Genomic DNA, 12,440 nt, shown 5'->3' with positions numbered 1-12,440 from the left:
TGGTGGGAATGAAATAGGTCAGCCAGTCTCACCCCAGACAAGCCCGCTACTGAGTGAGTCTGTGCCACCGTCTCATCCAGAGCTCCCATTTTAAATATGCCTGCATATGCGACTGTAATAAGGGCACAGCTTTTCTTGGTTTGAATTCTCTCTCCTGACACTATCCTGACATTAATACTGTTAATTAGTTTTGTATGATTTTGAACTTTATATAAAATGTACATGGAGGCGACTCAACTCAGGTGTCTCCCTCTTTCCCTTGCCTCCTCACTCCCCCCATCTCTTTTCCTGCCCTTGTGGCATCTCTCTCTCATCTAATGGGCATGGCAGGTCAAAGAGAGTAGAACAAAAGACAGAGTACTTTCTTTTCACACGTTTTTCTCCTTTTGTTCTCCTTATAACTAAATGTTGATGTATTCCTCAAAACTCCCTTGTATTTACTTTGATCTGTATTCAAATTCTATTGCTTCTCTGTTCTTGAGCTCTCATGGACAGATTCCTTTCTCCAGACAGTTGTCAGCGCTCTAATCCTTCTGGAAACTGAACATCTAAAGGGATCAAATTATTTTCAGAAACAATCAGTGTATGTTAAATACAGTTAGACTGGTTGATGATAACAATTATCAGCTAAACCAATAGCAGCAGCAGCAATAACAGTGAACACAGGTTTTGTTAGTCTAAGTGAATCTGAATGGTATATATACCTAGTAGATTTTGAAAGAAATACTTGCTAAAGGAAATACAAATAAAAATGACATCTTTGTGAGTTAGGAAAATAGTACATGCCCAAGATTTCTATTACTTTAATCTTGTCTTTTGAATTCGGCTTCATATTTGAAAATTCTAGTTGGGCACTGTAAGTTTTTAAACTTCCTTTTTTGTTTGATTTTCCCTTTCTCCAACTGACTGTTTGGCTGCTTTGATCATTTTAAGATGTTCCCTCTGCCTCATTTCAGAAATCAGGTTTCACAGAATAGTTGCTATGTCCTAGAAAGCCCTGGTAGTACAGATTAAAGTTATGATCATGAATGTGTAACAATAATAAGGTTGAAATTATTGACTTTAGAAATCTTTTAAATCCTCTTCTAGATTTCCGGATGTTGTAAAACATATCTAACATCTGTCACAAGTGCATGTTTCTTAGTCACATGTAAACAGTGTACACTGTCTTTGGTTCTGGATCACGGACTGTTTCCTCAGAAGTGTAGAGCTTTGTCCACAAAGGTGGCTTTATGATAAAAATGTGGATACCCTTGGTGGAGTGGTTTGACCACACGTATGTATCACAGTGGTTTCGTCCCTCTTGTGTGGCTGAGACCTCTACTTTTGGCAAACAAGAGCATTGAGATTATTTTGGCTCAGGGAATTATGTTCAACTCAAGTGAACATGTTTGTAATAATAACTTCTGGAAATTCTTGCCTGAAATTTTTAATTATATTGATAACTGTAGTGACAGTTACGTATTTAATATGTTACAGAATAAAGGTAGACTGAAGTGGGTGGCTCATAATATAGGATGGTGTCATACTGATTTAATTAAATTTCTCCTCTTTAGATTTAGTGCTAAGGACATGTCTTTATATTAGAATAAGGGATTTTAATGGTTTCACAAGTTCAGATAACTTTTAAACAGCTCTGTTCATTCACGTCGATGGTGAGGTTTAAAAAGAGACTTTATATCTAGTCTGAAGTTAAAACTACAGTAAACTTATTACAATAATTAAAAGACATGGTTTGGCTTTAGAAACAGATTACTGATTGAACACATTGCCAGTGAAGTAAATTAAGTGCTAATTGAAAGTTTTAAAAATGTGCCATTTGTTTCCTAATCAAAGTCCCAGCTTAAAAGAGATTTATCTGCTCTAAGTTTCTTGAGCATAATTACAAATGCTTTGGGATTTTTCTCCTTGGTTTTATATATCAATAATTATTAATAATTACTTTAAAAGGGGCTGAGAGTCAGGTTTGAAAGGTTCTTATCACAGGGACTATTGTGAATTCTTGGTGTTACCAGAGGTAACTTGACATTATATATACATTTATTATTTATTAATTTTATGTTCTAAACATAAATAGTATAGCAAGGTTATCTAGGCAAATTCTGTTTGAATTTTAGTTCTTATTCTTTACAATTTGAACATTTCTATCATACAAATTCTGATATGTTTGGAAATAGTCTCCTCTGTTCAAATGTCTGATTCAGAGATTTAAAGTGACTTTTGCTTACTTTAATACGTTTTATCATATTTATTTAAATGCATTTTTGGGGCTGACATAAAATACTGTGAGAATAATGCATGATGACATAGCTTCAATATTGCATCTGGTTCTAAATGCTTGATTAAATAATTTTGTTTCTTTTCAGTACATGACAGATTATAGAATGAATGAATGAACTCGATGAAAAAACTGAGGGATATCATTGAAATTGTTACTTGCTTGAGATCTTAATACAAATAGTGCTAGAGGAATAATGGCACTTATAAATTTGCTTGGATGTTCTCTATTTAACATCATTCATATTGTCCCTTTTTGTTAGAAAATTTACTTTGTGGATGTAATCTCAAAATTCATTTTATGGCTATGATGTCATTATATTTATAGTTAATATATTTGCAGCTTGCAGTTTCACATAATTGTATGAAATTATAGTGTCACAGATAACAGAAGGAGAAATGTTATTGAGGTCAACTAGTTCATGCTTTTATCCAAGAAAAGATGATACCTGCTCATCTAAAAAGCAGTATTTTAAGACACAGAGAAGATGATTTAAGTCATTTATACTGTAGTTAAAAGTGGTTTCCTGAGAAGATAATATGCCCGATTTTACCCAAGCCTTAAATATTAATAGTGCTAACAAATATATAACTAAAAGGAACTGAAAGTATTCATTAGTTGTTGTTATTTTTAGTAACTCATTATATTGTTCTTACCTTCTATTTCGTTCATTGTTAATCTTGGCAGATATTTAGTGAGTAGTTACAAAGCACTAGCCACATTCTGTTCTTTTATAATGTGCTAGTCATTTTCCTTAAACAACAGTAAAATATCAACCAAAATCATAGTGTAAAATTAGTAGTTTCTATGGAGATAAAGAGATTGGGGAAAGGGAGTGGTTTTCTCCTTGCGGTAACTGAAATAGCTATTTAAAAATATTAATAGCTGTGGAGTGCCTGGGTGACTCAGTCAGTTAAGCTTCTGACTTTGGCTCAGGTCATGATCTCAGGGTCCTGGGATCGAATCCCAGGTCGGGCCCCCTGCTCAGTGGGGAGTTTGCTTGTCCCTCTCCCTCCTCCCTCTCTCTCAGCCCCGCCCCCTGCTTGTGCACTCTTCTGCACCCTCTCTCTCAAGTAAATAAACAAAACCTTTTAAAAATATATTAATAGTTGTATTTTGATTATTATAAATCAGAAAATAGTAAGTTGTTTAATCAAAACCTGATTAAAGTATGCCTAAACACTTCTTCCTCTTTACTTATGGGGACATGTACTTGGGATCCTGCTAAGTCGTCTCTTTCACATTTGGCCAAGACTTTGAATTTTATTTATTTATTTATTTTTTGCACCATAGTTCACAGTAATCAGAGGTAAACCAAAGAGCTGAAAAATAAAAGAGCAGCCAGTCCCTCAAAGCAAGTAGCTGTTGGGTTCCAGGCCTTGCCTGCGACAGCGCTACAGTTTGCATCACAACTGAGTTGTAACCAGAAGGGCTTCTTAGTATTAGTGTTAGAATTGTCAGTTTTAGCAAATAAAAGTACAGGGCACCTAGTTAAATTTGAATTTCAGATAAATAACGAATTGTTTTTTTTTAGTCTTAACTACGTCCCATGCAAGATGTGGGACATACTTGAACTAAAAATTATTTGTTTATATGAAATTCAGATTTAATTGGTGTCCTGTATTTTATCTGGCGACCCTTGTTATTTCTGCTTTTTGTATATGAAGGTGCTAGGCATTCAGAAATTAGGAGTTTTTGAGGGGCTCAAAGTCTTTTGGGGGAGATGGAACAGAAGGGATGTGGGGAATGGGAACACCAGAGAGGAAACTTGGCAGTAATCAAGATGTTTGAAGATGGAGGTCTGGACGAGACAGTGGGGATGAAGAGATTGTTATATTTTTTCTGTTAATGAAGAGGTTGTTCTGTTTTTCTGTTAATGTAGCTCTGAATGCTCGGAGGTAGGAAAACCGTGTCCGCGGGTGCCATTGAGGGCCACTGGCAGGCCAGTAACATAGGAGGGTGGTGATGGGAAAGAAGAGATGAGAAAATGAGAGGGTTAAAAAACTGATGAAAAGAAATGTAGGGGAATCAGAGGAGAAGGAAAAAGAGAGAAAAAAGTCAGGTCCATGCATGGTATTCATGGATGGCATGGAGGTGGTGTGCCAGAGAAAGGGCCCTGGGAACCCTCCATGCATATCGTGGTGCTGTGTGACCTTGAAAAACTCACAAGCTTTTTGGACTTTTCTTATTTTTAAGAGGGGGGAGTTGGATGAGAGAGTCTCTAACGTGATCTGATTCTAGAAGCAACCCAGTGGAATCCCTAATCCTAAGTTTTCTACCTTTGAGGAGGGGTTATTTAGATTTTAACACAGGTTCCTGCTATTCCCTCAGCCGTGCTTTCTGTCCTTATAGCCACTTTCTGGAGGCCAGGCCAGTGCCTTCAAACCTTTAGTTTGATTCCAACATTCAGTGTTTATTATAATGCCTTTGGAATGAAAATGAATCAGATTACCTCAAAGACACTTGTTTCTTAAACTTCTTTTTCTTTGCATTGATTCCAGTGTAGATTAAAATAAAACAGTTGAAAAATAAACCCTTGTAACTTACTTAAAGATTTTCTTTTGTTCATTTTGGATAATCCGTTCCTGAATGAATAAAATAGACGGTTTAGGACTAGAGCCTCATATATTTAAATATATTATAGTGGCAGTTTTTGTGACTTTAGAAATACCTCAGTGCATTTAAATCTAGCCACGTAGACTCTGCAAAACTGCTCTGTGGTGGGGATTGATGCTGGTGGCTACTTGGAGTCACGGTATATTTGCATAAGCATACAACTGCTATTACCAATTTAATAATGTTACCTATTTAATAATCCCTTTAAAATTTGGACTATAGGGGTGCCTGGGTGGCTCAGTCGGTTAATTTCTGCCTTCAGCTCATGTCGTGATCCCAGGGTCCTGGGATTGAACCCTGTGTTGGGCTCCCTGCTCAGTGGGGAGCCTGCCTCTCCTGTTCCCTCTGCCCTCCCCCTGCTCCTGCTCTCTCTCTCTCTCTTTCTCTCACAAATAAATAAATAAAGGCTTGAAAAAAAAAATAAAACCTAGACTATAAATCAGAAGTGGCTACCAGTGATAAAGATTTAATGGAAGCAAATCTACCATTTTGTATGTGGTTTTTAGGCCATTTTTCTGACCAAAGCAACTGGATCTTTTCCCACATTGGACTCACCATACAAAATTGTTGCAGAAAAGTCAGAGGATTTGCAGGAGTGCCCCCCCCCGCTCCCCCACCCATGGGTAGCTCAGTTTTAAATTCATGATTTAACTGTATAGTTAAACTGGTCCATTCATTGAATCTTTCAACCACTGATTCATGAGCTAGGCTCTAGGCATTGTAGGAAGTTCTGATTTTTAACTCTCTCCTGACAGTAATAATCTTATTCAAACAAATTCAAGAGCCCATTTTCATATTGAAATTAAAGGCATAACTTATATACTGTATGTCTCTAACTTAGGCTTTTTATAGATTTAGGACTTTGTGCACCCCAAGAGATAACAGCAACTACCTAGTTTATCATTCGTATTCCTCTTGCTTCACTACAGCTTTTAAAAATTTCCCTTTAGCTATCCATTTCCATCCCTTATAGGTATAGTCATACCATTTTCTGTTGTCTTTGCTCCTAAATCTTTATTCATAAACATTTCTTTGTGCTTCCATATAGCCATCATCTTTTTTTTTTAAGATTTTATTTATTTGAGAGAGAGCACGAGAGAGAGAGAGAGAGAGAGAGAGAGAGAGAGAGAGAGAGAGAGAGATCACTAGCAAGGGGGGAGGGTAGAGGGAGGAGCAGACTCCTGGCTGAGCAGGGAGCCTGATGTGGGGCTCGATCCCAGGACCCTGGGATCATGACCTGAGCTGAAGGCAGACGCTCAACCGACTGAGCCACCCAGGTGCCCTAGCTATCATCTTTAAATGCTGCACAGTATTCTAGTAAGTTGATGTACCTCTTAAATGTTGGACATAAAGGTTATTTACAATTTTACACTTTTTGGAGAATGTTACAAATGACTGCTTTAAGTAGTTTTTTCAGACTTGTCTTGGATTAGTTTTTTTAGAATAGATTCTTAAGGATGGGAGCAATGATTCATTCATTTGTGACATTTTTATTAAAGCACCTAGTGTGTTCCCAGCTGGTTCAAAAGCTTGGCCATTTCCATGACACTTGACAGTCTTTCCAAATTTGCTAGAGAACTACTTAACCCATTGAGTCAGCTCTTCATTGTCTAGCCCAGTAGATCTGTGCTTCCTCATTACTCATCTGGATGAATATTTAGAATTAAGCTAAATAAAGCATTATAAGGAAGGTACCTCTGAAGAAATGGCAGTGTGTGGCTGAGTGAGAAGTGCATGCCTTTAGAACTACTTGCTGTGTGGATAATTTACACAACTTGACATTCTTTTGATGTGATAATTGAGAGATGAAGCTTTGACCAAATCAGAGGTTTAGATCACTGTACAGACTTAAACATCTTAAGTTAAATAACTTCGATTAATTTAAATCACTCAGAAAACTTCAACTTGAAATTTTTAAAAAGCAAAACCAAAATACATAGTTTTGTAAATGTGTCCAAATTTTTATCTTGTGAACATTTATTGGATGCCTTGTACATGCTAGGAAAACAGATGTAAATGTGACATTGCATATTCTTAATTAGTAGGGAGAGACAGGCAAATATGTAAACAAATACTTGCTGCAGCACACCGTGAGCTCTGTAAGAGGGTTTACACGACCAGGAGTATCAGGGAGCAGAACTTTCCATGTCCTTTTATCCAGATTTCTTACTATACAGGACTCTCCCCCCCCCCCCCCCCCCGCTTTTTTGACTTTCATGGTTTACTTTTACATCTTGGGAGAGGAAAGAACATTGTTACAGAGTATGATAAATACAAATGATTTAGTTGGAATGAAAACTCACTTTTGAAATATATGTATAGTTTCAAAAGCAAGTAAAGGACTTTTGCCTTTTTGATTACAGTGTGGCTGGCTGGTTGAAGACAAGTCATGGGTTGATGGTTTTCTGAAAAGTCACTAGTTTCTTTGTAAACGGAATTTCTGATAATCATTGGAAGGGACAAAAATAACATAATAGACCTGTGCATGCTGTCATTAGTCATGGCAAAAGTATTCTAATATAACAATTTTTTTTCCCCAGTCATCTGAGCTAAAGTAGAGCAAAAGAAGTAGTCTACCTACTTTTCTGGAACACTGTGGTAGAGCCTGACAGACAGCATGGGTTCAGTTGTAACTGCTGGTTACTAAGTGTAACCTCAGATCTTAACAACACCCGTGCTTCCATTTCCTCAATGGTAAATTGGAGATCATGATAGTATCCACTTCATAGGGCTGTAGAATCCAATAGATACTGCTCTGTGCGCATCTTAGTCAACCTCAGAGTAGCATTTATTGCTGTTGACCTCTTTGTCCTTCTTAATATACTCTTCCCTCTTAGCTCCTGAGACCCCAAACTCTAGTTCTTTTCTTCTCCTACCTTCTACTCCTTTTCATTTGTGTGGTTTGTTCTTTTTCTGTCTGATTTCTAAATGTTGGATGCCTTTGGGTCCTTTCCTTTCTTCCTTTTTACTCCTTTCCAAGGTGATCCATTAGTCTCATGGCTTTAAAATCATCTATATGCTACGGAGTCCTTAAATGTCTCTAGTCCTGACCTGTCCAGCTCTCGGGTCCAGATTCATATGTCTGATTACCTCCTGGATATTGCTTCTTTTTTTTTTTTTTTTTAAGATTTTATTTATTTATTTGAGAGAGAGAATGAGATAGAGAGAGAACATGAGAGGGGGGAGGGTCCGAGGGAGAAGCAGGGAGTCCGATGCGGGACTCCATCCCGGGACTCCAGGATCATGACCTGAGCCGAAGGCAGTCGTTTAACCAACTGAGCCACTCAGGCGCCCTGGATATTGCTTCTTTAACACATTCCAGCCTCTGGATCTCCCCCCCAAACAAGTAAACAAAGAAAGCTTTCCCTTTCCCAGCCATCTCCGAGGGTAAATGGCCTTACATTTGTGACTCATCCTTGATTCTTTCCTTTTCTTTACCCCATGTGTATCCAGGCCAGCAGCAGATAATACTTCCAGAGTAGATTTTGAATCAATCTGCTTCTGTCTCCTCTGCCACTATCCCGGTCCAAGTCATCATCATTGCTTGCCACCTCCATAGGCTTCTAACTTGTCCTCTCCCTGTCTGTTCAATACAGAGAGCCCCAGAATGATTTTTTTTTTTAAAGCAAAAATAAAATCCTGTCACATTTCTGTTTAAGATCAACTAATGGCTTCCTGTGACACATAAAATAAAATCGAATCTCTCCTTTTCATAGCTTACACAACTGGGCTCAGTTTCCATAGTGAGAATATTAGGGTACTCGTGAATTTAACTAAAATATAAGCTCCTGGAGGGCACAGACTTCTTTCTGCTTTGTTCATTGTTATTTTCCCAGTGCCTGGAATAGTGTGTGAATATAATGAGCATTTAATAAATGTGTGTAAAATGAATAAACACATACAGATTATATGATACCCCCAAAGCCTTTCTTCTTTCCTCTTTCAGAATAGCGTATTATACTTTGTATTTTCTGCATTATGTAGAAAGTCCAGCAAAGGCTTCTGGTTCAGTCTCCTTTCTTTTCCCTTCTTGCCTTCTATAATTTACCCCCTGCTCCCCCCTCCCCCCCATTTTATTCTTCATATCTGAGGACATATTTGGGTCACTGGGAGGGGATAGATGACTACATAGGATGAGAAACAGAATAGAAGTTGAGAAGGAACCCTGAGAATAGTAGCAACCACATTTTTAAAAATAAGCATTTTCTGCAGAAATCTTGGAATATATGCAAAAATATTAGAATAGAATAATGAATCCTCAATCTCTTCATTGCCCAGTTTCAACGGTTAAATCAACTCCTGGCCATCCTTTGAGCAACCAGCATTTAATCTGGAAATTGCCTATGGTAAAGAAATACCTAATTAGTTTGTAGAGATTTGTATCACAGATACATCTTATCCTGGGCATCGTTACTATTTTTTTTTTAAGTTTATTTTTAAGTACTCTCTATACCCAATGTGTGGCTTGAACTCACGACCCCAAGATCAAGAGTTGCATGCTCTTCTGACTGAGCCAGCCAGGCACACTGGTAGTTGGTAAACCAACTGAGAACAGATTAGGTATGATTTCAGGGGTGTTAGGTTCAGAAATATCTTCTCTGATTTGCTTTTTGTAAATGTCTGAAATTTTACCATTAGTTTGACTGTAAATTTGCAAATTGTGAATAAACCTGAGAAGGGAAATATATAAAGCCCATTAGCAGTTATTTATATCTTAGTGTAAATTGGTTAATTAGAAGCACGCTTGACCGGTAAGTAGCGCATGCTTTCATGGGAGGTCTAAAGTCAAAGGGACCCGGCGTGGGAATGGCCATCTGAGGACAAGGAGTACTGTTCAAGAGAGCAGGAGGTGCAGCTCTGCCACTTTCCAGCTTTGCCTAGAGGTGGTCCTGGCCTTGAAGCCTGTAGAAAGAGCCCCCCATTCCAGTTTGGTGGTGTTCCTGTCATCTGTCAGCTGGGTTCCCTTTGGCTGGCTGCAAACCTTGTGTAAGGTTGCTCAGGAGGTGCTTCCAGCTAACTCTGCTGCTTGTTTATTTTTAGGTATCTTGCAATATATTCAGAACTCTCCCTCCTAGTGACAGCAATGAATTTGATCCAGAAGAAGATGAACCTACCCTTGAGGCATCCTGGCCACACTTACAGGTACTTTGAACTACCATTTGTTATAAAAGAAAGCTCCATTAACTCATTAGCTGATTAGCATGGGAATTCCTTGAAGGCCTTTATTCACCCAGAAATCAAATTAGAGTATATTAACAGAAAGCTAGAGAATGCTCTCTGTGTTTCTTCTCTTGGTAATTAGGATGCCAAAAGAATAAAATAATAAGTTGCGGTGTAATGCTTTAGTGTGGTTCCTCCCAGGTTGTGGGTCCAGCCAGCAGTTCTTGCTTTTTGATTAGAGCTTCTATGTGATCTGCCTGCTGGAGCCTCCAACAGGAACTGAACTATTTTCACATTAATATTAGTTGGATGTGATTAGGTCATAGAGTTTATATCTCATTTTCATCAGCAGGTACCCTGGGGATTGAATGCCTGTCTTCATGATAGCCACAGATGTGTTTCTGCAGCCTGGAAGGGCAAAAACAAATTGCAAGAGTTATTTCATAGTGTTGTAAGGAAGAGCAACAGCTGATAGGAAAGCTTGTATGAAAGTCTGTTTTGTTCTCTTGCACTGGGAAGGCCATGTTTTCCAGTCATACGCATGTGCCGGGACAGATCAGGGCCATCCCTGTATCTCCTTTGCCAGCACCAGGCCCACCTGTACTCTATTTACTTACCCATACTGGTCATTTTCCATCTTCCCTTCCTGGCTGCTTGCGCTGCAGGCCAACATTTATCCAAGGAATAGAACAAGGAAATGTGAATGTCATGCTCCCCCAAGCTATCTTTCCATTGAGTTAGAATGTCCTCAGAGGCTGGATGACAACCAGCTAGGAGGGAAGGGGTGGTAGAGAGGGACTAAAACCTTGTACACTTTGAGCCAGAAGCAGAAGCCATTGCACCTTTTGAAGTGTGCTCACGACTACTCATTGACTTTTGAAAGAGCAGAAAACTGTATCTCAGAGAGACGAAGCCTAGAAGGTGTCTAGAAGTTTCTTTTTTCCCCACTTCAGAATTTTTGACATCGATTTGCAACTTTCCCTGTCCTGCTTTGGCAATTCAAGGTTGCTACAGATAGACATGTATGCTGTTTCCCCTAGTTATAGAGAGAGCTTTCTGGGCCTCTGTTTCCTCAGCTCTTACCCAGGCGTGTTATACATATGTATTCCTGCTGCCAATGCCAAGATTGAGTAAATTAGTTAAAATGCTGTGGCTGATTTCCTGTTTTAGCTGCTTGATTTTTTTTTTTTTTTTTTAAGGTGTCAGACATACTATCTGCAGCCTAAGAAATTTGGAAAATTATTTGTGCTTTTCATGGTGTATCCCAGATTGTGACAAAAATTAAAATAAAAAAAAATCATTCTTTTGAATAGGTGGATTTCTTGTCATGCCTTATTCCTAATGTTTGGCACCAGTTCATAAAGTGCAGTGTAGTCTGGAAGAAAAAAAAATTTTTTTTTTAAAGATTTCATTTATTTATTTGACAGAGAGAGACACAGTGAGAGAGGGAACACAAGCAGGGGGAGTGGGAGAGGGAGAAGCAGGCTTCCAGTGGAGCGGGGAACCTGATGCGGGACTCGATCCCAGGACCTGGGCTCATGACCTGAGCCAAAGGCAGACACTTAACAACTGAGCCACACAGGCGCCCCTAGTCTGGAAGAAATTTAAAAAACAAAACAAACAAGATAATCTCAGGAAAATCCCACATCTTATGGTGGAAAAGACAGGAAGAAAGCTGTCTTCAAAGCTTCAACTTATCTTCTCTACATCCCAGAGACAGTAGACTACTCTTGCCATTTGCAAGAGCTTTTTGAATGCTCTAAATCATGATCACCAGAGATATAAATTTCCTCTAAAGCACAGTAAAGTTGAACTGAGTATTTCAGTTAATCCTTCCTAAGCTTAATGACTCTGTAAAATACAGACCAAATTAATTTCTAAAGCTATGAAGCTAGATTCTGTCACCAAAAATCTCTAGCTTACACTGTGTCATTCCTACAGGAGCATTAACTGTTAGTTCACCTGAAACTCTAAAACCAAAGTGACAATGAGGAGCGATGATGAGACCTATACCCTTATGATGTAAAGTCCCACAAACTGTATTCTAAAACGGTCTCGCTTCATCTGTGTTGACACCCTGTTCAAGCCTATAATCCTCTGATCCCTGCTTTAGCTTAGGGGGAAATATGACTTAGACTGGATCAGGTAAAGGAAACCTACTTTTAAAATTCATAAATTAACCATTTGTAATAAAGGTCAAGTCAGTAGGCACACTGTTGCCTTCAACTATTCCTTTCTGGAGGTCTTTGTACTCAAGATTCCTGTGTTTCTCTTATGTATTCTAACTCTACAAATTGGTCACCTTTCCATTTTCACTGATAGGTGGTTTTAGTACTGACAAGAGCACTCACTGAGCATTCAGGAAATCTTAGCTGTTCATGACAGG

General features: G+C 38.5%; 1 protein-coding gene across 3 annotated transcripts in view; it reads left to right on the top strand.

Moving 5' to 3' along the window:
* Positions 1 to 12,440, top strand: part of PPP2R5E (protein phosphatase 2 regulatory subunit B'epsilon) — a 148,551-nt gene that overhangs the window by 90,867 nt on the left and 45,244 nt on the right. For all 3 annotated transcript variants that reach the window (XM_025869918.2, XM_025869917.2, XM_073895341.1), the window contains one exon: positions 9,935 to 10,036. In XM_025869918.2, coding sequence (XP_025725703.1) covers positions 9,935 to 10,036 — 102 coding nt within the window. The remainder of the gene's footprint in view (positions 1 to 9,934; positions 10,037 to 12,440) is intronic.

Source organism: Callorhinus ursinus, unplaced genomic scaffold (genome assembly GCF_003265705.2).
Source record: "Callorhinus ursinus isolate GAN/ISIS: 27379988/994484 unplaced genomic scaffold, GSC_fseal_2.0 scaffold8, whole genome shotgun sequence".
Classification (NCBI taxonomy): Eukaryota; Metazoa; Chordata; class Mammalia; order Carnivora; family Otariidae; genus Callorhinus; species Callorhinus ursinus.
This window is presented reverse-complemented; position numbering and strand designations above follow the sequence as displayed.